General features: G+C 41.7%; 1 protein-coding gene across 12 annotated transcripts in view; it reads left to right on the top strand.

Moving 5' to 3' along the window:
- Positions 1–24,545, top strand: part of LOC140471320 (sodium channel protein type 8 subunit alpha-like) — a 512,936-nt gene that overhangs the window by 44,981 nt on the left and 443,410 nt on the right. For all 12 annotated transcript variants that reach the window (XM_072567324.1, XM_072567320.1, XM_072567321.1 and 9 more), the window contains exon 4: positions 11,743–11,862. In XM_072567324.1, the coding sequence (XP_072423425.1) occupies positions 11,743–11,862 (120 nt within the window). The remainder of the gene's footprint in view (positions 1–11,742; positions 11,863–24,545) is intronic.

The following is a 24,545-nucleotide window of genomic DNA, read 5'->3' as shown; positions in this document are numbered from 1 at the left end:
ATCTGGAGCATGGAGCCATAGTCGAAAACATGGGGTTGGCTATTTAGGACTGAGACTAGGAAGTACTTCTTCACTCAAAGGGTTGTGAGTCCTTAGCCTTTTCTACCCCTGGACGCTCAGCCATTGCATATATTCAAGACCAAGGTTGGTCAATTTTAATGGGCATTAATGGATATGGGGAAAGGGTAGGTAGGAGGAGTTGAGGTACAAGACCAATAATGACCTTGCCAAATGGAACAGAATTGAAAGGTCAAATTATCAACTCCTCTTATTGCTTACATTATGATTATGTTGCATCAGTATACTACACTTCCAAGGTATCTGCCTTTTTTGATAAATATTGAAATAGTGAGCAACAAGTGAGCAGTAGGTGCTGACTAATAATGTGTACATCAGCCTTAGATCTTGCTATCCAAAGGCAGAATTGCACATCTTCCACTTGATGAATGATGTTCCCTTACTACCATAATAAATTGCTTGGGTGCATTTTCCATCTCTCCCTATCATTAAATTGGAGAAGATTGCTCTCATCTCCATTACCTGCAGAGTTGGATGATAACCCATCAACTAGAATCTCAGGATCGTTATGGTACAGAAGGAAACCATTCGGCCCAAATATGTTTGTTTATTCTCAGGATATCATTGAGTAAGACTGTTTTTATAGTAGCACCATGCAAATATAACTCTGAAAAGAGCAGGTATTACCTTAAAAGAATTCCTTAAAGGAACTGGTAGGCCTTAATATCTGGGCAGCATTCTCTGAGGGTTGACTAATTCACAAATGCTCTTTAGGACAATCTGCCATCCTTACCTAGACTAGCCTACTTGTGACTCCATGTCCATAGTAATGTGGTTGACTCTTAACAACCCTCTAAAATGGCCTAGTAAACTACTCATTGCAAGGATTGTTCGGAATGGGCATGAAGGGTTAATGCCCACATCCCATTCTTTCTCCTGTTTGATTGGCAGTGTAGAATGGATTGTAATGTGTTCCTTGTCTAAGTGTTTGCCAAATAATACTGATGAGAAGCCACTTTTTGGGGGGAAAATGTGACATTTTGTGACACTCTGTCGCCGTTTATTTGATTTTCACCATGAGAGAATGGTTGAACGCTGCTGTTGGTGGATTGTTCAAAGATGCTGTCATGCGAAGACCACACATTGGGCAGTTAGTAAGACCTTGGAGTTGAGTTTCTCTTGAGATGAATGTGGCACTTGCTCTGGTGCAGTGCATGTGGAAGACTTTTTCATGATTTCCCTGGTGAGCAATTTGGGGATGTAATGTTTTTGGTGGACAAGATGGTCTGTGGCGTGAGTTTAATACACTGCTGACATCTCGTGGCGCAGTGTCCAATAGCAGCAATTTACTTGGCATATTGGAAAGCTATTCACTTTAGAAACCGGGGGAAAGGGGAACATTTGTTTGGGTAATGGTGCTATATAGAGGTGAGTAAGTTGTTGGACGGGATTCTGAGGGACAGGATCTACATGTATTTGGAAAAGCAAAGACTCATTAGGGACAACCAATGTGGCTTTGTGCGTGGGAAATCATGTTTCACTAACGAGTTTTTTGAAGAAGTGCCAAAGAAGTTTGCTGAAGGGAGAGTCTTCAGCAAGGCTCCCCATGATAGACTGGTTAGCAAGGTTAGATCACATGAAATACAGGAAGATTTTTGTATCTTGAAATTGGCTCGAAGGTAGGAGATCGAGGATGGTGGAAGGTTGCTTCTCAGACTGGAGGCCTGTGACCAGTGATGTGCCACAAGGATCAGTGTTGGGTCCACTGCTTTTTTATCATTTATGTAAATGATTTAGATGTGAGTATAGGAGGAATGGTTAGTAGGTTTGCAGATGATACCAAAATTGGAGGTGTAGTGGACAGAGAAGAAGGTTATGTCAGAGTACAATGAGACCTTGATCACATGGGCCTATTGGCTGAGGAATGGAAGATTGAGTTTAATTTATATAAATGTGGCATGTTGCATTTTGGAAAGGCAAATCCAGGCAGGCTTATACACATAATGGTCGAGTTCTTAGAAGTGTTGCCCCACAAAGAGACCTTGAGTGCAGGTTTATAGTTCCTTGAAGATGGGATAGTGAAGAAGGCATTGGTACACTTGCCTTTATTGGTCAGTGAATTGAGTATAGGGGTTGAGATGTCATGTTGCGGCTTTACAGGACATTGATTAGGCCACTGTTGGAATATTGTATTCAATTCTGGTCTGCTTGCTACAGGAAGGACTTTTTTTAAAGATTAGATTAGATTACTTACAGTGTGGAAACAGGCCCTTCGGCCCAACAAGTCCACACCGCCCCGCCGAAGCGCAACCCACCCATTCCCCTACATTTACCCCTTTACCTAACACTACGGGCAATTTAGCATGGCCAATTCACCTGACCTGCACATCTTTGGACTGTGGGAGGAAACCGGAGCACCCGGAGGAAACCCACGCAGACACGGGGGAGAATGTGCAAACTCCACACAGTCAGTCGCCTGAGGCGGGAATTGAACCCAGGTCTCTGGCGCTGTGAGGCAGCAGTGCTAACCACTGTGCCACCGTGCCGCCCACTAAATATTGTTAAACTTAAAAGGGTACAAAAAAGATTTACAAGAGTGTTGCTAGGGTTTGAGGGTTTGAGCTGTAGGGAGAGGCTGAATAGGCTGGGGCTGTTTTCCCTGGAGCGTCGGAGGCTGAGGGGTGACCTTATAGAGGTTTATAAAATCATGAGGGGCATGGATAGGGTGAATAGCCAAGGTCTTTTTCCCAGGTTCGGGGAGTGCAAAACTAGAGGGCATAGGTTTAAGGTGAGAGGGAAAGATTTAAAAGGGACCTAAGGGGCAACTTTTTCACACAGAGGGTGGTGTGTGTATGGAACACGCTGCTAGAGGAAGTGCAATTACAACATTTAAAAGGCATATGGATGGGTATATGAATAGCAAGAGTTTAGAGGGATATGGGCCAAATACTGGCAAATGGGACTAGGTTAATTTGGGATATCTGTATGGCATGGACGAGTTGAACCAAAGGGTCTGTTTCTGTGCTGTGCATCTCTGTGACTGTATATGGACTCCATTGATTCCCTTGGAGAAATAGTGTCACCTGCTTGTCCCATGTGGGTTTCCACATTGACATAATTACCAAATGCCATTGTACAGGTATTGACCCATGATGCAGTCTGCTCCCAGGGAATCAGTATAGCCTGCGTGGTGCCACAGACGCTAACATTTTTCTCCTGGATGCCTTCCCTGACATGCTGCTGCAATATCAACTGCTCATTGGGTATTTGGTGTATTCACGTTTGGATCCTCCAAAGTTATAATATCCCTCTTGCGGGAATCATGAAATAGGGCAGCACAAAAGAGGTTATATGGCCCATTGAATCTGCGGTGCTCCTTTGAAAAGCAATCCAGTTCGTCCCATTCCCCCAGTCTTTCTCCATGTCCCGTCAATTCTTTTTCTCCTTAAAAGTCTTTGTCCAGTTTCCTTCTGGAGATGATTATTGAATCTTTGTGTTTCCTCATCAGACAATGTATTCCTAATTCTAACCATTTATTGCTATTTTTGTCTCTCATGTAACCTCTGCTCTGACCTACCATTATCACCCCCCCCCACCTGCATCTACCTATCACCTTCCAAGCTACCTCCCCCCAGCACCACCTCCCCTCTTATTTATCTCTCAGCCCCCTTCCCCTTTAAAATGTAATATTTGTCTTCGAGTAAACTGAATTAATTGAGACTGAGTGGCATTGGTTTGGCGGTGGGGGGGGGGGAGGGGGGGAAGTGTGTGTAACTATTAATAATGTACGGGTATAAAACAAGATTCAAATTTGAAAACTACTAGGAAGCTTTGCAAAACCTCGCCATATCCTATTGTAATATCCCCGCCCCACATTCCTGATGAAGGGCTTATGCCCTACACGTTGATTCTCCTACTTCTCAGATGCTGCCTGACCTGCTGTGCTTATCCAGTGCCACACTTTTTGACTCTTCTCCTTTTGACAATCATCCTAAATTTATGCCGTCTGCCAAATGACCCTTGAGCTATTTTAAAACAGTTTCTCTTTGTTCATTCTTTTAAATACCTCTCTCAAATCTGCTGTTTTCTAATCTTTGAACAGACTGCAATCCCACATTCCTTGAGCCATCATTCCAATGAATCTCTCTGTACATTCTTCCAAAGCCTTCAAACTTCCCAGAAGGGTAGTGCCCAGAAATGCCGGCATACAATGCTCCACCATGTAGCAAACTTGTGTTTCCTACAGGTTCAACATAAATCCCTACCTTTGTTCTGGGGAGTTGATTCGTGAACTCTTAATCCAAGACTCAGCTCTCTGTCTATAAAGCCCAGAATCCCCAATGCTTTATTGCCCAGTCTTAGCATCTTCAAAGATCCATGCATAAATATTCCCAGATCTCTCTGTTTTTGGATCCTCTTTTAAATTGCACCCTTTAAAATGTAATATCTGTCTTCGAGTAAACTGTGAATTATTTGAGACTGAGTGGCATTGGGTTGGTTGGGGGGGGGGGGTGGGGGCGAGTGTGTGTAACTACTAATAATGTACAGGTATAAAGCAAGATTCAAATTTGAAAACTACTAGGAAGCTTTGCAAAACCTCACCCATATCCTATTGTACATTAGGTCCCAATTGCCTTTTACTCCTGTTCATGCCAACTGACATTGGCTTCTTGTCTTCTAACACCTCAAATTTAAAATGTTGATTCTTATGTTTAAATCCCTTCCATTTGCTGTATCATTGACAACTTTTCCTTTAGCTGCCTGGCCTCTTGCTCGACAATGTTGCTTTTGCCTGAACCCTGTCTGTTAAACATCCTGTAATCACCTCCTTAAAGCTCATGACTTTGATCACATGCTTATTTGATCCTCCTAATGTCCTTGAAATCTATGAAATGGATTGAGATTTTTTTTTCCAACGTTAAAAGATTAATAGTGAAATAAATTTCCTTTTTGGATTTACAAATATTCTTGAACTTAATTTAAGACTGAGATGAGGAGAAATTCCTTCTGTCAGAGGGTCTTTGGAACTCCTTGCCACAGAGAACTCTGGGGTCAGAGTTCTTGTGTGTATTTAAGGCTGAGATCAACAGATTCTTGATCAGTCGGGGAATCGAGGGTTGCAGGAAAAATGCAGGAAAGTGGACGAGAGAAATGTCAGATCAGCCATGACCCGTATTGAATGGTGGAGCAGGCTCAAAGAGCTGAATGGCTTACTCCTGTTCCTGTTTCTTATGGTCTTGTTATAAGGAGTAAGTGGGTTTCTTGTCTTTCCTTGATAATAACCACATCGTCGCATTTTATTTGCTTATGTGTGACAATGAATTCCAAGACTTTGCTGAACATGCAATTCCCACATTTGGATGATTGGATATCATGGTGGTGCTGTTATGTTCTCCAAATGTCACTTTTTCCAGTTTTGCCTCTTGGAAATTAAAAATATAAGAGGCTTCTTTTCCTAGCATTGCATTTCTTTTCATGTTGGGTTTTGGGCTCAGGAAAGTAAGGCCTGTGCTTTGTTTCTCACCATTAGAAGGTAGAAGATTGCCCTTTGGGATCTAAACCCTGCCAATCCCTTAGGTTAAACTTCATTGTGAAAGCATTGCTATATTCTCAGCAATGACGAAATCTTATAGCAGACCAACACCTTTAATGCTAGCCATTCAATTATTGGGTGTAAGATGTTTGGGTTTGAGAGCTACAGGTATCTAAAATTATTTGGAATTCATTTTAAGATTGCTAATTAAGAAGCAACAATTTCGATTTGGTGCATTCGGAAAAGCATATGACCTGTGACAGTGACGGGTATTTCACTGATACCAGGGGATGTGTGTGTTGATCTTAGTAGCTTATGAAAGCAGCATCCAGCTTTCCAGCTGAAATGTTTGGGAATTCCTCACTCAGTCATCTTCCATCTTCCACTTGAAAAAGGCAGTTGCCTGATGAGGGCTGTTTCCCCCACCCCCTCAACTGGCCATCTCCCAGTTTGAGGTCAGTTCAGTTTTAGTTTATTGTCATACTGAGGGTTTGCTAGTCCTTAACAGACACTCATAGATTAAAGAGTACGCAAGGTGCCATCCACCAACATAGGCACATGAACTAAGAGTTTCTGATGTTTCATAGAATGTAGAACATAGAACAATACAGAGCAGAACAGGCCCTTTGGCCCTCGATGTTGCGCCGACCTGTGAACTATTCTCAGCTCGTCCCCCTACACTATCCCACAATCATCCATGTATTCATCCAAGGATTGTTTAAGTCTTTCCTGGGATTGTTTATGTGAATTTCCAAGGAGAAGAAGAACACTGTTTTTCTGAGGTGCTGTTTTTCAATGCCTATTGATCCCTTTTGAATACTTCCATACTTAACTAAAATGTGCTATTTATGAAAGGGGATAATTGGGAAGGAACTGAAAAGTAGATGTCTTTCTTGCCAAGTTTTATTCTTTTGGGGAGAGGGGGGAGGTGGTATGATGATATGATGCCATGGGCTTCTCTGCACTTGCAATACCTTCCTTTCTGGGCTGTTTATGTGTGAGTAAGGTACGCAGGGTTTTTAAAATGTCCTCAAGTGGCACACACATTAACACCTGCTCAGAACAAAGATCATTGAGTAACTATTAGGATTAAGAATACAACCTATATTTTTGTTTTTTTTTGCTTTCTTCCTCCCTGTCTTTGGGTAGATGTTGCTATTTGTAATATTGCTAGTGTTGTGCCTAAGAGCAGATAATTCACTACAAGCCAAAAATCCAACCTGAGACTGTAAGAGACCTCCTATATTAAGTTGGTCGGATATCATTCAATCATGTGAAGACACAGCCCTGTAACCTAGTCAGATCTGACTTGCACAATATGTGATGGGTATTCTCACCAGATGCTTTGTGAATCTTGCCTTTTTTGCTGTTGTTCTGGAAAATGTAACACAGAAGGCTTGAGCTTTGATTAATTGGGCTAAATATAAATTTAGTTGCGTTCCACCATAATTGAACATCTAGGCTCGTCTGGGTTGAATGAGCCCTACAGTGGGTACAGTTTCTGTGCAATTTAGCAGTTGTTCTTGTGATTTAAGCAATATGAAGCAAAGTAGACATTTTAAGTAAAGAGAAATTGTGCAAATTAACCTTTTTTTTGTATTGAACGATGTCAATCATCTTCAAATCTTTGATCCTGAATAAGGTAGGTGAGGTTGAGAAAAGTCAATCCGACAGTTCTGTAGCTCTGTAATATGATGGGATACAGGTGTTTCTGTCAGTCTCAAAGGAAAATGTAATAAACATATCTGATTCCAAAGTTCTCACTGTACAAGCTGAATCCGACATATTAAATGGTGAGATCACACTCATTAAATAAGTGAGAATGACCATTACTTCACGCATGATTCATTTTGTCTGTTTGCCGGCCTCTGTCACATTTTATCTCTCTTGCGTCACCTATATCAGAGGTGCAGTCATGTGCTGGGCACAGTCATAGGTGTTGCCAACCCACCAGTAGCTGGTATACGTTGCCAATGTTGAGAGATGGTAGGCGTTTTAGGTGGGCAAAGGGCATCATCACAGCCAAGCCAACATTCATGTACATGTACTTTCCCAGCTGCAATTAATGCTCAGCGTTCAGGGAGAGGATCGCTATCTAGTGGCGCTAAGGCTAGCCATTACAGTTCTACCGCCAGAAGCTAATTTGAGCAAGGCCAGGAAATCAAACCTGGAATCTTTTTGATTTGTTTGGCTCATGGTAACAACAAACAGTGTAATTACCAAGTGAATCATTGGGAGAAGGATCTAACAAATTCAAATCTAATCCTACCTTCCCAATTGAAAACACCGCACGCTGAACTTTTTGCCTTTGCAGTCAGGTTAAAGTGACCTTGGAAAATATTAAGTCGCTCAGTTTGATTCATTTGGTAGCACAAGACCTCTGACAGAAGGATTGTGGATTCAGGACCCTCTTCAGGCCTTGAGCACATAATCAAAGGTGAAATGTTAGTGCTGGGCTTTCAGACAAGCCAACTGTTGGAAGAAGTGCTGAACCATGATCCCACTTTGCTTGTGCTATAGGTGGCACCATTTGAAAACAGTGGGCAGTCTGTCAGTAAACATTCCCCGATGCTACCAAAAGCAATTTCATTGGTCGTTGCACTTTTACTGATATTGCTCTGCGCAAAATAGCTGCTGCATTTGCCTATATGACACATTTCCAAGTTACTGAGATGCGATACAAATTTTCTTGCTCTGAAATTTGATATCTTTTGATGCTCTGCAATCATTGTATGTAAGGAATCCTGGCCAAAAGATTTTTCAAAACCCCCCTTTTGGAAAATTTTTATTGTGTTAAATACAAATTAAATTCTCTGATGCATTCACAGTGCGGCGCTATGTTGTGCATGTTCTTGCAAAAGCCAACCTTGCCTTCTCCTTTCTGTCCCAAAAATCTGAGTTTATACTAATGCAGTAACATAAGTGAAACTTCATTTACAGCGATCTGTTTTTATTTGGAGAAGTCAGCCTGAATGGTCTTTAAGGTAGCAGTAAGGTTGTGGGAAGATAAAACAAAAGAGAAAACAGAGCCTGAATTTATTTGCAAAGTAGTTGTTCAGTTATATTTAGCTTGAGTTTTGAAAAGTTTTAAATAGTAGGAGGAAGCGAAGACCGGGGGCAGAGTGGAGTTCTACAATGTTGAGAGGCTGCTGAGGAATAAGTACAAGTAGAGCAGCTAATTTGAATGTGGATTTAAGGAATGGGGATGACAGTGCAAGGTAGTGGTCCATTTGTATTTCAGAAAATAATTTTATAATCAGAATAGTGGCTTTTATAGGGACATTATTAAAGAAAGAAAAGGAGAGAAAAGGACTGTCTATCAAGTAACACACCTTTTCAATGTCAAAAGGATGATGTTAATTTATGCTTTAAATACGGTATGGGGTACAGTTTCAAAAATTCAATCTTCCCTTTTCTCTAGCCTTTGTGGAGCTAACTGCCAGTCACCTGTGCCAACTCTTCAAGCGGTGTTGCTGCCCAGGGGTAACCTTTTTATTATAGTAGCCAGTGTTTCAGACATTGCAAAGGGTAATTTGACATGCCATGTTGTACATTGCTTATAATTGATCAGTAATACGTAAACGTTCAGCTTGACGCTCTCCTAATACTGTATGAGGAAATTGTTGATGCATTCAGACTGCTGTGCAAAATGGCTGCAAATGGCACTTGGGATTGATGTTTATAAAGCCAGTATATTTTTTTCCCTTCCCAACATATGGGATGTTGACCAATATCTAATGCAACCGCTGCTCTGTCGGCACTTTTTATTTGTCACTGGCCGAATACTTCAACCATAAGCAATATGGTGCCACGTCAATACTAAAATGTTAGAAGGGCTTTTGGCTTGAGATTAACGTTAGCTTTATCACTAATGAAATTTCAGTGAAAACCTTCATAACTAGGACACCACAAAATATGGGGCACAAAGAGATTTGGTGTCTGTATGTTACTTTATGAGGTGCACCTCTCACAAATTGAACTATTTGGCTGAAAGTGAGTGGGTGACATTCCTGTAATCATGTGAGAAATTATTCTTAATAGTTCCACACAGTTGATTGGTTAATGATGGTGATTGCAAGCAGTGTTGCTTTTAGAACTTTGTACTGTAGATTAGCCACCTTTTGCTCAATTTGAAGCTGGTGAGAGGTGACTTTTCTTTGTTTAAAATTAATGCGCATAAGTGAATCAGCTGTGATAATATGCAAATGTGGAATGACCTGCTGCATATGCGCCAATGCAAAAATGAATCGCAATTGCATTTGTCGCCAATTTTCAGAGTGCGGCATTGGGAAACTGGCTTGGGACTGTTGAGTTTGATATTTCACAAAATTATTGAATGACTAGCTCCCCTTAAAAATGGACTGTCTAGTTCAAAGCCTGACAAATGGTCATGCAGATGTACAGTGGTGGATTTCAAGGTAACCAAAGCAATCCGTATAAAGACGTAAGTAATTATATTGAACCACTTTAATTGCCCATGGTATCATTTTGATGAAATACTGTACCAAATTGATAAAGGTTGCTGAAAAAGCTACATCACAATATAGCTTCAGTTTGAATAAATTCAAAATCTTTCTGCTGGCTTTTGCAAACAATTTTATGACTTTGGAATTATCCTTAGTAACATGAAAATGTGCACAAGAAAATGAGTTGTTTCAAATTGCAAATATTGATTGCTTCCATCAGCTATATTTTTCAAATAGCCAGGAATTGATGGCTGCATGTTTTCAGTCATGTTAATGCTTGAGCATCTTAACATCCTTCAGATGGAATTAATTATTGAACCATGTTCTATGTGGTGGGAAACCCAGTTTCTCCTAGGTGTATACCCATGGCATGAGAGCACCCATGATTTTGCTGTAATTGACACCATGCAGCTGCTGGTGATAGTTTGCCCTGTTCTGGGAAACTCCGATGCAAGCTGCTGCAGTAACGGGTACTTTTCTTGAAGAGTTTTCTGCAAGACAAAGATAGCATTGGCCTGTGTTTGGATGTGCATACCTAAGTCACGAAATGACTGATTCTGGCACTGAATGCCTCAATTGAGGTGTTCCATTCCCATCTCAAACCATGATTTGCAGTGTTGAGCACAAAAGCATGAACGCTGCCACTCAAACAAAAATTGAAGTTTATGTCCCAAAAAAGCTGTGGAGCATTGCCCGTCACTTCCGAGTGGAAATTAGTCCTGCTAAATCCCATAAAGATCACGTGAAGTAAACTGGGACGAATTGGTCCCTGTTAATGTGGAAATGTTCATTTACGCCCTTGATAAGGTTTCACAAGAATGTCATTTACAAGAATTCAGCAGACCTTTATCAACCTTTTGATATGAAGCCTTTGCACAGGAGGTGCTCAACAATGGGAACAGATTGGCAGGGAGGATTGTTCAAGCTATCAGACTTGTTTTAATTTTTCAAAACTCACCTGAGATAATGTAATAGGGAGACATTAGGATTAGAATTCTGAAAGGACACGATCAAAAGGCAAGAATGATCTTTTGCATCCATAGCTATTTTCAAAATTCCATGGGATACAATTCTGCTAATGTTACAGTTTTCATCTTTTGGATATTGTCTTGTAATCTTGCTTATACATAAAGTTGCTGACCATGAAACGTCTCACAGTTAAGATGATGATGGTGAAATGAGCTTTAAATCTAGAATTAAACATAGAGTTGTGGTGTGAAAGGGGTTTTATTTTCATTTGAATTGATTCTGTATGGAAAGGGCACCTGCCCAACCTGTTTGCATTGCTGGCACTTCGGAATTATGTTTGTGTCCCTCTGCTTGTACGATAAGTTCTTTACTTAGCATCTCAACAGCAAGAGTCTGCGATTCACCGAACCTTTTTCTCTGTATTGAACTAATGTCCATCTTTATTCATGTCCAAGAGCCCAGCTACTGTGCATTAAGCCTTGTGAATTTAGAAATAACTTGTTTCCAATTCTCATTGCAAGTTTGACATTGTCCCTTTTCATATTGAGCAAAATGCTTCCTACTTCTCTTTGAAAATGTTTGTTGATGCAACGCGTTGGAATTATCACAGAACTAGTCATTAGAAATGTTTTCTTCAGCTTTCTGCAAGCTGTCCATTGAAGTAACGTTTTACTGACTTATCTACTGCATGAAAATGTGTTGAACATTATATGTTTTCAATCTGTGTAACAATTTTTCCTCTTTTTCTCCTCACAGACCTTTATAGTACTAAACAGAGGAAAAGCTATCTTCCGATTTAGTGCCACACCTGCCATGTACATTTTAGGCCCTTTGAATCCACTGAGGAGATACGCTATTAAAATTTTGATACATTCATATCCTTTTTAGTGTATTATATGGTGCTTTTCTTTTATGTTAGTGGATGATAATCTGGCAGTCTTGAACATACAATGTTGTGCTTTCCATCATCATACCTTTATATCAGCAAATTAAATGCAAAGTGCATGCAATTTGTTGCCAAACCAAATTTGTGATAACTATGCAGTAAATATTGGTCCATCTAATCTATTCTATTCAAGTAAGGTGACTTGCAGAATCCAAGCCAGCCCCTGCCACCACACCCCCACCCCTGCCCAACATCTCAAACAATTTTCCACGACTTAGTGCTACGATGTTTTAGCATGTAATGTGTTTTAGCAGTATCTGAAATATTAATACAGTGACCAATTTCAGCAAATCTAATTGTATCTCATACAAGTTGACAGAAGGTAGAGAGAACTTCACCGGCACAGGAATTGATGGCTGCATGTTTTCAGTCATGTTAATGCTTGAGCATCTTAACATCCTTCAGATGGAATTAATTATTGAACCATGTTCTATGTGGTGGGAAACCCAGTTTCTCCTAGGTGTATACCCACAGGTTTTATACTTCATGAGAGGTTGACATAGCTTGAGTGATTTAACGAAGAGTGGCCTATGAACAAGATCACTTGGTTTTTTTCTAATGTATTCTTTTTATACTGCATGATCAAAGTTAAATTAATGGAGGTGAATGAAATATTTCATGGTGTGTGGTATTGCTTTGTGGTTTGGATCCAGTAAAGCTCAGGGCAGAGTGAGAGCTAATCAGTGTGTCACATGGTTTGGATTTAGAATGGTTATAATTTGAACATTCTCTTGAAAACAAATACTCAGAAGAAAAACCGCTTCAGGAATTGAGACAGAGCATTGGGATATAGTTACTTTGGGCATTCTGTGAAGTGGTGTTGTAAATATATTCAAGGAGAGCTTTATGGCTCCCCATTATGGCACCTGCATGAAATATGTTACGTATGATCCAAGGAGTAATGAACAATATTCTTAACATTTCTTCATAACATAGACAATAATGACTGTGTCAGTCTGGAATGCTGAAGCATTCCCAGATCAAATACTGTAAGCAATTGTATGCAGTATCTTGCCACCTTTCAATGCACATCTTCCTCCTCTTTCTTTTTCATTCAAGCTTTCCATATTTTATTCCAGTTGTTGCTCTTGTGCCTTCAAATTGAACTGTTCAAATATTTGAATATCCAACCAGGACCAAACCCCCTCCAATATAAATATTCAAATGAGGCTCAGTTTGACGGCCAGGTTCTGCAGGCTCAAGACGCCTTGTGTGGACATCACTGCTCTTACTCAATAAGTTCTGCTGGAGAAGAATGTGGCAATCCTGATCACTCTTTTCATCCCCTGTTGAAACAAACTCCGTTCTGAAAGTTCTGATGGCTGTTTTGTAAAATGTTTCACTCTCCTGTCTATCACTTCATGATGTGGCATGACAAGTGCAGAGACAAAAACATTCCCTTTCAAATCGACAACAGCAGGGTGAGTGGGCAGGTGACATTGCAACTTGCTTATCACATGCTGTGCGGCACACCCACTTTCTTCAATTTAGGGACGGATACACATGTAAGCCTAATGTGTGATCAAATCGATTTTTAAAAAAAAACCCTGCCCTTCCAAAAGTAACAATCACGCCATAAGTTGGAGATAAATCACATGGGGATATTTTGTTCAATCAGAGAAAGCTGAGGAGAGATTTAATTGAGGTTTGGGTAGAGTGGAGAGGAACAACCCATTTTTCTAAGCAAAGAGGTCAATAATCAGAGGCGTAGATTTAAAGTAACTGGAAAAGGGGGAGTTGAGGTGAATTCTTTTCACCTGGATGTTGGTAGGGATCATTCACTAAAAGGGTGGAAGCAGGAACCCTCATTAAATTTAAAAAGTGTTGAGAGCATCTTCTACATTCTCGTATAACAGTCGAAAAGTACAGCGGGTTAGGCAGCATTTGAAGAGCAGGAGAATCGACGTTTTGGGCATCAGCCCTTCCTCAGGAATGTGCCTGAAGCATTGACTCTTCTGCTTCTGGGATGCTGCCTGACCTGCTGTGCTTTTCCGGTGCCACACTTTTCAGCTCTGACCTCCAGCATCTGCAGTCCTCACTTTCTCCCATTCTCATATAACATTTTGCTTAAAAGTTAAGCTAACGGAAGAAGTACAGATGGTAACCTTGTACCCTTAAATGCAAATCCAAATGCATTTATTAGGAACAAAGAGACCATTCTGTTACCTATAATAAACAGATGCAATCTATCTTCTTAGTTGGTGCCTAGCAGTTTTTCTTTTATTCAAATTGAATCATGTTGGTACAGAAATAAATGGTATTTTATGTTTGGAGAAGGTAAAAATGAATGCATTATATTTTAATTTGCTAACATCAGTCAGCTAGATATCTTCAAACAAACTGCATTGCACATTAGCTTTTTCACGAGTCAGTCACATTAACAATAGTCCGAAAGTGGGACCCAACATTGTGTATGTATTGCCGGAGTCAGTTTTGAATTTCAGTAAACATGTTGGTAATTAATATTATTTGCCAAAATGAATGGTATGTATTTGCTAAATATTTTCAGTTTTAACTTTTGATTTCCTGGAACTATTTTTCTGGCTAAAATTTGTTTTGAGAATGTTCAATATATAAACCTTCTAAATTAATAGACTTTAGGACAATAGGACAATACAGGATCTAAAGGCGTTCAAGCCATCGCGACAGTCTCAAGGTTTGGAATAAACCATGCATTTCTTTATCTTTCCCATCAACTTTAATTGCAGCCTGTAACACAGTCTCTTCTTGAATTTGCTAATGCTATTTCCTTTACCGTCCCAGAAAGGCAGCAGAGAAAAATAGTATTTGATACTGCATCCAATTTTCCGACTCCACTGGCTCGTTAGATTTGTCCAATAGCTTGCTCTTTCCATTTGAAATGAGACAAGACCTGAGCCAAGACATAATTCCACTAATAGGAATCTTGATTCTATGTTGGTACACTTTTTCAGCAATCGCTTTGTCTTATGCTTGCACAATTATAGGCTCTTTGACTTGAAAATGTTGCATTCTATTGTACATGATTCATGGTTGTTACATTCAGTGGGACAGGGATACAGTTCACATTTGTCTTGGTCTTGATACTTGGACAGAATACAAATCCTTTGCCGTAGCAAGTATTCCGGCAATGAAGTAATCCATTCTTTGAACTCCTGGTGCTTGATGTATCTGAGTGACAGCCTTAACATTTGGAACCAGTGAACTGTCTGTTACTTGATCCCCATCAAGACTGTGCAGGTATTAGTCAAATGGTTTTGTTCTTCTGTTATTCAGATAACACATTAATTTGTGTTTTCTGAGAGAGCAGTGACAACTGTTTATCTTGAAATTTGGCAAGTAGTTGACTCATTTGAGTACCACATAATTGTACAGCCTCAGTTGGGCCCTTTTCCTAATTGGCCACTTTTTCAACTGGGTGTGGTAAAATAGGTTGAACAACCTGCCACGCTCACCATCCCCTGTGATAGGCTATGAAATTCTTTCTAATTGTCTTCAGCATGAGTGGTGCCGAGGTAAATAGATGATAATAAAAGTTAACTTTTCATTCTAACAGTAAGAGGATTGGGTTTCTGCACAAACCAATTGAGGCCAAGTCAATTGTTTACTGTCAAGGAGGTGGTGGGATTGTATTTTTCACCCAGTGAGCTACCCTAAGCTTTGCTCGACTGTTTCCCCAGTGTATGTTTTGTTTCTAAAGACCAGCCTAAGATCTTGTGTTCACTCACCTTAGCAAAAATGCAGATGTGCGCAAATGGGATGTTGAAAGAGAAGCAAGTAAGGGGCATTTACTGGTCTTTTTCCAGGATAATCTGCTCACACTGCCTATTTGAAATCCAGACGGATTGGAGCCACATCTGGGCAGGAATGCTCCTGAATTTTCATCCTTTTAAATTAGTGGACGGAAATGAGGAGGGCCTCTTTGCACAGAAAGGTTCTGACCTGCCCCACTTTCTGATACTTGCATCCTGGTGATCCAGGAAAATCTCCTCTGTTTATTATTGGTCCTCTGAGCATTCCTGTTTCTCAAAGGACTTCGAGATAAAAAGGCCAGTTTAACCCTTCTAATCAGAGCATTGTTAGAGTACAGAAGTAGGCGATTGATCGATTGATCCTCTATTCTTGATGAAGAACTTTTGGCCGAAACGTTGATTTTCCTGCTCCTCGGATGCTGCCTGACCTGCTGTGCTTTTCCAGCACCACTCTAATCTAGATTATTGGTCCATTGGATCCATGCTGGCCCTCCTAAGTAGTGATTTACATACTGACCCCTCTCTCCACATCCCTGCACATTCGACCTCCTCACTTATTTTTATTTGGATGTGCATGCCATCATTTAATGACAGACTTCAGTTGTACTGGCCAGTCAGACCTGAGCAGATGTGGTGAGTTGCATGTAGCAGCTGATTCGAAAATACCACTTTAACAGTGAGGCAAGTGAATAGGTTAGAAGGGCTTTGTGCTGAAGTGTAATGACAATTTACTGTAATGAAACAGGAGCTGATAGTGGTTCTTTAGCAGAGGAAGTGAAGAACAATTATCCCCAAGCAGGAGTATACCGCAGCAAAATCTGTCGCTTGGGCCTTTTAAAGGAATCAAATGTGAGTTGGCTCGAAGTCCCCAGCTATGTTTGTACTTGAGTGAGGTCACAGAGGTCTGCAGGGATAGTTCTCCAAGGGGACTGTGATGCCTTCAACGTTTGTGTCAAGGGACCTTTGTGATCCTCGCAGTGAATATCTCCAGGAAAGTTTTCTTTTCCCCGTGTACTGCTTCGCAATATGGACTCGGCTACCTAAACTTCTTCAAGATGCAACTGGAGAGTAATAGAAACACAAAATGTCCCAAAGACCAACACTTTCTAATCTGTAATTAACCATGATTCCTTCCTATTAATTGTTTGTCCCCCCTGCCTTCAGTCCATTTGAAAAGTTTGCTGAAGTTTCTAAACGATGTGCTAAGATGCTTCAGAATTGCTGGTTTTATTTCCTTCTTTCTGCACAATCACAATCACAAAACCACCACGTGCCTATCCCTCTTGTGTGCTTTGTGTGTTTTGTTTGGAGTTTCCATGACTGCTCTACTTTCTTCTAAATTAAATAATGACTGATTTGCAAGATATATTGTAAAAGTGAAATCATTTAAAATTTTCACTGTCGCAGGCTGTGTGCTTTAAATATGTTTTGCTTCCACTTGTGCATTGTAAACGTCTTTGTGTTACTCTAGCTGCATCCAACAGTTAAATCCTCCCCTGTTGAAAGAACTACCACTGGTGAATGGCTACATGCCAATTAGTGAGCTGCGAAGGATGCAAGATTGCAACCAAACTTGAATGACTAGCCATGAAAGACCAACAAGTCCTTGATGTAGCGGCTATGGGCTATGCTTTCAGAGGTGACACCTATTGCACTTTGTGCAGACCTGTACCGTGGCACACTGGCGTAATGCCAGCTTGGCTCACTGACCAAGTTGTGGTCATTTAAGTTCCAGAGTCAACTTGTTGTTTAACACTTTTCTTCAGGTGAATTGAGAGTTTTGGCATACAGGAATCAGAGCAGCAATGCCAATCTGCGTAAAGATGCCCCGATTTGTTTGTATTGCTGGCTGAAATGACGTATCCACTGCAGACATCTCAAATGTTGCTATGTCTTTTGTAGCTAGTGCTGTGCTCCATGAGAATCCCTGGTCATTCCATTTTCCCTAAACAACCTTTCACGTGCAATGAGGTAAGTGGCTCATGCGCATAAGGCTGGTGCCATACCAATATCCCCTTTGAGTTGAGCCCTTGGAGACTTGTTTCCTCCTGAGTCAGGGTGGGGAGGGGGAATTGCAGTGCGACACATTGGGTCCGTGCCCCATGCTAGATGACTTCTCATAGAAACATAGAAAATAGGAGCAGGAGTGGGCCATTTGGTCCTCAAGCCTGCTGTACCATTAAATATGATCATAGCTGACATCAAACTCAGTAACCCGTTCCAGCTTTCTCCCCCATATCCTTTTGATCCATTTAGCCCGAAGAACTATATCAAGCTCCTTGAAAACTTTCAATGTTCTGACTTCAGTCTCTTTCCTTGGCAGATAATTCCACACGTCCCCCACTCTCTGGGTGAAGACATTCCTCCTCATCTCAGTCCTAAATGGCCTACCCCATATCCTTAGACTGTGACCTCTGGTTCTGGACTCCCCAGTCATCAGGAACACCCTTCCTGCATTGATTCTGTCTAGTCCTGTTAGAATTTTAGAGATTCCTATGAGGTCCCACTCATTCTTCTAAACTCCAGTGAAACTGAGTCTAACCGATCCAGTCTCTCTAAATTCGTCAGTCCTGCCATCCCAGGAATCCGTCTGGGAAACCTTCCCTCCATTGCCAGAATATCTTTTCTCTGATAAAAAGACCAAAATTACACATAATATTTCAGGTGTAGTCTCACCAAAGCCCTGTACAATTCCAGCAAGACCTTCCTGCTCCTGTACTCGAATCCTCTCACTATGAAGGCCAACCTACCACTTGCTTTCTTCACCGTCTGCCGTACCTGCAATGTTTACTTTCAGTGACTGGTGTATAAGGACACCCAGGTCTCATTGTCACCCTCGCCCCCCCCCCACCCCTTTCCTGATCTATCACCACTCAGACAATAATCTGCTTTCCTGTTTTGCTGTTCTCTCATTGACCGTTATTGTTCACCCTTCCCCAGACTATGGTTTCTCATGGATTTTGATATCTACCTCTCCCATGGTATGTACATATATTCTGGTACCCATCCTGAATGGGCTGGCCAAGGTGAATAGGCAGGTACGTGGTGGAGCCAATTGTCCAGTCAATACCTTTGTTCTTTCAAGTGACTAAATGGTACCTGATGAATAGATGTGCACACCTATGCATTTATCTGCTACATTGTTATTTTCTGACTGATTATTCAAGTGCACAATCAAGATGCTTTGGTGTTTCAAGGAACATACAGTTCAAGTCAAAAGCCACGGGCTTGATTTACCTGTTGGAGTTGGAAACCTGACCTCCAAATACGACTTGGGTATCACACTGTACTGCAGCTGCATGGCTCTCTTTAGAATACAGATGTCACATTTGAGTCAAATATGTGCTTTGGTGCCTTATTCATGGCTCTGAGTACCTTGGAGTTGGGAACTGCCCACACTGCATGGGTGACAATTGGCAGCCATGCCTTGCCGAAGAAAGCAGAGCAGCCCTTAAGAGTGCCAGTAGCCTCCCTGAACACAGATGAAAAGTAAAGCACTTGTTCAGGTGCAATGCCCACCAGCTCCTGACATGTTCTCAAAACAGTGTAGAAGCTTTAATTTCTGCCTGATTTGAAGTTGACATTTGTGCAGTATTGTTTGAGTTTGGTGATTTGCATTATGTAAATTCCCTTCCTATTCTCCTGTCCCATTAGCAAACTCCTCAAAGAGCTCAATGGGCTGTTAATTGACTGTAAATGGGTTTCCCATCTCCCACAGCGTTGAGAATTGCATTGCATTCTGGAGGCATTGGAATCCAGCGCCAGATTTTCCATTTGTGCCTGTACCCCTTCTCAACCCCTTTGGCCGATGGAAGTTCGGTCCCATAGAAATGATTGGGATTCATCAGTCATTATTTGTGGTCATGTCACCTTCAGTGGGCACATAATGTGTAAATCTATAACGTGACACGAGTTCCTTAATAGCTTGGTCACCACCGTTTGCTGTGATGTGCTAGTTTGGTCTGTGCAGTATCCCTTAAATGTCCGAATTCAGGGGATAACACCGATCGAAGGCATCATTAATGTATGGGCAGGCACGGGATCTTTGCACGCACCTCCAAACTGCTAGCCCCATTTTAACTGATTAAAGAAAACTTGTGCTTGCAGATTTCAATCTTGTGGAGACCGAAGGAGCAAGAGTGCTCCTCCACCTCCACAAGAGTCTCAATGTCACTCCTTCCATTGCTCCCTCACAGACTTGAACAATTAAGGCACATAGTCTGACATTGAAGCCTTTATTTGTGGTCAAGAGCTTCTGGATGCACAAATCGCCCCAGCAGTCTGCTCCAAAGTTCAGGTCTAGTGCCCTGCATGTAATACCTTTATTAATATTTCTGTGAATCCAATTTTTATCTATTAGATTAGATTAGATTACATTACAGTGTGGAAACAGGCCCTTCGGCCCAACAAGTTCACACCGCCCCGCCGAAGCGCAACCCACCCATACCCCTACATCTACCCCTTACCTAACACTACGGGCAATTTAGCATGGCCAATTCACCTGACCTGCACATCTTTGGACTGTGGGAGGAAACCAGAGCACCCGGAGGAAACCCACGCAGACACGGGGAGAACGTGCAAACTCCATACAGTCAGTCAGTCGCATGAGTTGGGAATTGAACCCGGGTCTCTGGCGCTGTGAGGCAGCAGTGCCATCCATTGTGCCACCATGCCACCCATGTGTATCTATGTGTATCTTCTTTTTGTCCTGTCCATCTATGCTCCTATTATGCAATCATATTTGTTGCTCACACTTCGACTCACAAATCACACGCAGTTCCCTTAATTGCTGTCTGATTCTGTGATTGGTGGAGGGAGCAGTGATCTTGTCTGATTAATTCCCATCTTTGCCTCTTGCGATTGTGCTCCCAGCTGAAACTGCTCTTCTTTGCCACTGCACCACAGGTTAGAGTTAATGTCCCTATCCCTGAACAAGAAGACCCAGGTTGAAGTCCCACCTGTTCCAGAGATGTGTCATTGATTGATTGACAGGTTGATTAGAAAATAAGTTTTAAAAAAACGGTGTTCCTGAGCCCACGTTAGGGCTCATTGCTCGGAGTTCAGTTGTTCAGTGCAGTGAGTGCACACTGCTCCATTGAAGTGCAAAACTATTTGGTTAAGCAAACACAATGACCACAGGAGAAATGCAGCAGGTCAGGTAGCATCTGTGGAGAGAGAAACAGAGTTAATGTTTTGAGTCCAGTCATTTTGCAGAAAAGTCATGACTCTCTCTCCCCACAGATACTGCTAGATCTGCTGAATTTCTCCAGCTTCTTTTTATTTCAGATTTCCAGCGTCCACAGATTTTACCTTTATTGTTTGGTTGAGCACTTTGAAGGAACATGGCATCCTTACGCTTTTCAATATTTTTTATTGCCAAGAAAGTTACCGTCTTACAAATGCATGTTTGAATGTTGGATCTTTTGAGGTTTTGTTAGCATTTTGTCAATAACTGATGTTTTAAAACAAAATCCACTTTCCTTTCATTTTTACAAGCATTGAACCCCGTGTATCATGGCTGCTCAATCTGTTGAACTAATCTGGTCCAGCATAATGCCCAATTAGCAGCAGTTATCATGTTTGTTTGGTATAGAGCTATTTTTGCAACTGCTTTATTGAGCTGGCATTTTATTAATCCTCTCCACACTGCTCAGTAGTTGCAGTCTCCTATAATTTCTCTTCTAGTAGCCCTGATCCTGCAGCATGCTTTTGACTGTTTGTCACAGATTGCACCATTATCTTCATAGAGGGGCAATTGAGAACAGGGTGCCCCAGATCAAAGCTATTTGTCAATCTAGTCACCATGACCATTCTGCAAATTTGCGCAAACATCGCAGCCTGCTTTACCCATTTTTTTGTTTTAACACCTATTTTCTTTTATTCTGATGACTGAGCTGATTTTGCATCTTCAGTGCTGTGTGCCCAAAATGGTGAACAGAGGATCAACTGAGATAAGAGAGGGTTGGCTCAATTTGAGACATTGGATTATTGTCAGCTGCCACCAGGTCTTTCTCATTTTACTCCTGATCTGGTATGCCTTCTGAGTTGGCACATGCCCCTCTGCCAGTTCGAGACAAAATGAATTCCTGTTTGCTGTTAAGACTGTTGATACTGTATTTTACCGTATTGAGCAGCCTATCTAATAGCTAGCAAGGCTTCCCAACAGAGCGAGAAAGAGAACGTGCCATAGTTACGAATACAGATCTCCTGAATGAGGCAATGTGGGAGCTGGAACTCACACAAACTGCCCTGAATTGAAGTAGGCAACTCAGACATATTAGAGCTCCCAAAATGTCGGCAACAATTTCAGATCAAATTCTATATTCAGACTGACCTGCCGTGAATTCAACTAAGGTCTGTGGCACGTTTCAAAACGGAATAACAGGGATTGATAGATTTTGTTTCTGCAAAAATGCACGTTCAGATTGAAGGAGATGAACTCCACGCTCAATGCGAAAAGCAATGCAGGACCTGATTCCAAGAGGCTGCAGCAGGAAAGGGGAACTGAGAGCAAAGCAATCAACCAGCTTGCGTGCAACCAACCCTACTAAGCTAGCTCGCATCAAGTCGCCAAGGTGGCTCGCAAACCACTGCTTGCATCCAATCAGCCAAGCTCACAGTCCGCAGCTCACAACCAGTCAGCAAGTAAGCAAGCAAATGGATTACCTGCTGCTAGAGGACTAGCTATTGGCAGCTGCTTGAAGCTATTCCACTTCCAGTAGCCATTCACAAAATGGAGGACTTGGGCACAGCAACAGAGAAGGGGCTAATTACTGTCATGCCAATAATGGAGTTACCTTTTACATTATCTCACATCGTACTCCGTTGTTGCCAATGTATCTTGTAACACCGGCACTAGGTACTGGATGGATTTAAATATCTCGATGCTTCTAAAATAATCAAAATTAAATAGGAAAATATGACTTCCGTTTCCCGTTTTGTGAACTGACAGCTGTGCTCCCTTCTATCACTGCAGCTGAGTTCTGTGTGCGACAACTCCGCATCGACAGAAAGACTGAGCACCTGCCACTGCCTGAAATGTTAGAAGCAAAAAGACAAGCCACAAATGCTGGAAATGCACATTGGGTCCATCGGCATCTGAAAGAAAGGTTAACCTTTTGGGTGTAACTCTTCGCCAGAGCAGGTTTTTTTTTTGGTTTAGTGGATTTTGCACTCTTTAAAAGGTGTGGGAGTGATCTTGGGAGTGGGGAGGGTGGTTTTTGGGGAGCTGTTATTGCTGGCCAGTGGGACATTGTCTATTTTGGGAGCCTCATGCCAGTGTCAAATTCTCCCTAGCCAGGTATAGTACAGGGTCAACCTAAAGCCAAGCTTTCTATGCTCTGCTTCAGCAGCATATCTCGGCTCCGAATTCAGAAAAGCCCCTCCGATTTGCAGTGGAGTGACATTTTCTCCCTCTCGTTGCTAGCCATCAAGTCACCTCTTGGGTAAGACGGACGATTAATAGTGTTGTGCTGTGGACTTGCTCACACAAGGAACTAGACTGTGACTACCCAAACACATTTAGAGCAGAATTTAGGTTGAATCACTTGTTCTGAAGAAATGAATTGAATCCAAATCCCCATTGTAAGGAAACTTGAGCATTTCTTCAAACATTTGCATCAAGAAGTTGCTTATCATAGAATCACAGCTGTCTGCAGCACAGAGAAAAGGCCCTGCAGCCCATCAAGCCTGTGCCAGTCGAAAACAAGCACGTGTAGCACAGCTCGTTGCGGAGTAAAGCTTATTCTACTCTGCACTGACAATATACATCAGCTTCGTGCTGAACCCCTGGTGAGCGCAAGGTGTGACACATTTCTGTTGAATATGCCAAGCCATTCTTTCATGAGGCTGCCAATTTAGTGCAGGATTAGGAACAATGTCGCCCTTTCCACAAGACAGTGGCTGGAGTTGGTCCCAAACTCACTTCATGTAGGATCCTTGCAGCCAGCAACATGGGAGACTTTCACGTCATCAGGATGGGTTCTGGAGAAAGCACTTGCTTGCTTATGAGTGGTTAACCTACGAGCTTAGATGGTAGACTCTTGATACAAAACCATCTAGTGTATATATGCTGAGCAATGATCTGCATCTACATATCAACCACTGAAAGCTGGGTAACAGGAACTGAGGCAGTAATGGCACTTATAAAACAAAATTGTCATTTAGGATATAGCTGGACGTCTTGGTTGCAATAACACGTAACTAAAGAGGTGACACAGTGTGGATTTGCACCTAGTGCTGATGAAGGGTTACATTAGATTGGATTTTCTTTTTCATTCAGAAGCTGATCGGCCTGCTATGAACTTCCAGCATTTTATGTTTTGATCTGTGCCTGGGTGTTCCTTTCATCATATGGTCAAACAGGCAGGAGTTGATTTGAATGGATAACAGGATTCGAGTTTCATAGAGAGCTATTATAAGGCAGATAGTCACCTCTGTATTAGTCATCCGAATTCACATTCTTTGCCACTTGCAGTCCAGTCACATGTTGTGTTCTCTTCTATTAAGTTGCCATTACTCCTTTCACCAGCCCACACTGATGCTGTGAAAGTTGTGATTACAGCACTCTGCTAACGATTGTCATTGCACTTTACATTTTTATGTTGCCTCATCCATTTTGCAAAGTGACCTTATTTGTTTCTGTCTGCTGTCTATTTCTAGCATGCCACATACATGGTGCATTCCTTGGGACTCACAGATAATGAAGGCAGAAATGGTGTGAGCAGTGGAGATCCTATAAGAAGGCTTGGAGGCCTAGAGTTTTCACCTGATGGCAAAAGGCAGGCTAGAGCAGTGTTTGGGATGGGGGTCAGGTTTTCATTCTGGCAAATCCTTTGCTATTGAAAGGTGGCCTAAATAATTCCCTCACATCATTGGTCTGT

The sequence above is a fragment of the Chiloscyllium punctatum genome, chromosome X (assembly GCF_047496795.1).
Source record: "Chiloscyllium punctatum isolate Juve2018m chromosome X, sChiPun1.3, whole genome shotgun sequence".
NCBI classification, from domain to species: Eukaryota; Metazoa; Chordata; class Chondrichthyes; order Orectolobiformes; family Hemiscylliidae; genus Chiloscyllium; species Chiloscyllium punctatum.
Note: the sequence above shows the minus strand (reverse complement) of the source record. Positions and strands in the feature narration are given on the sequence as shown.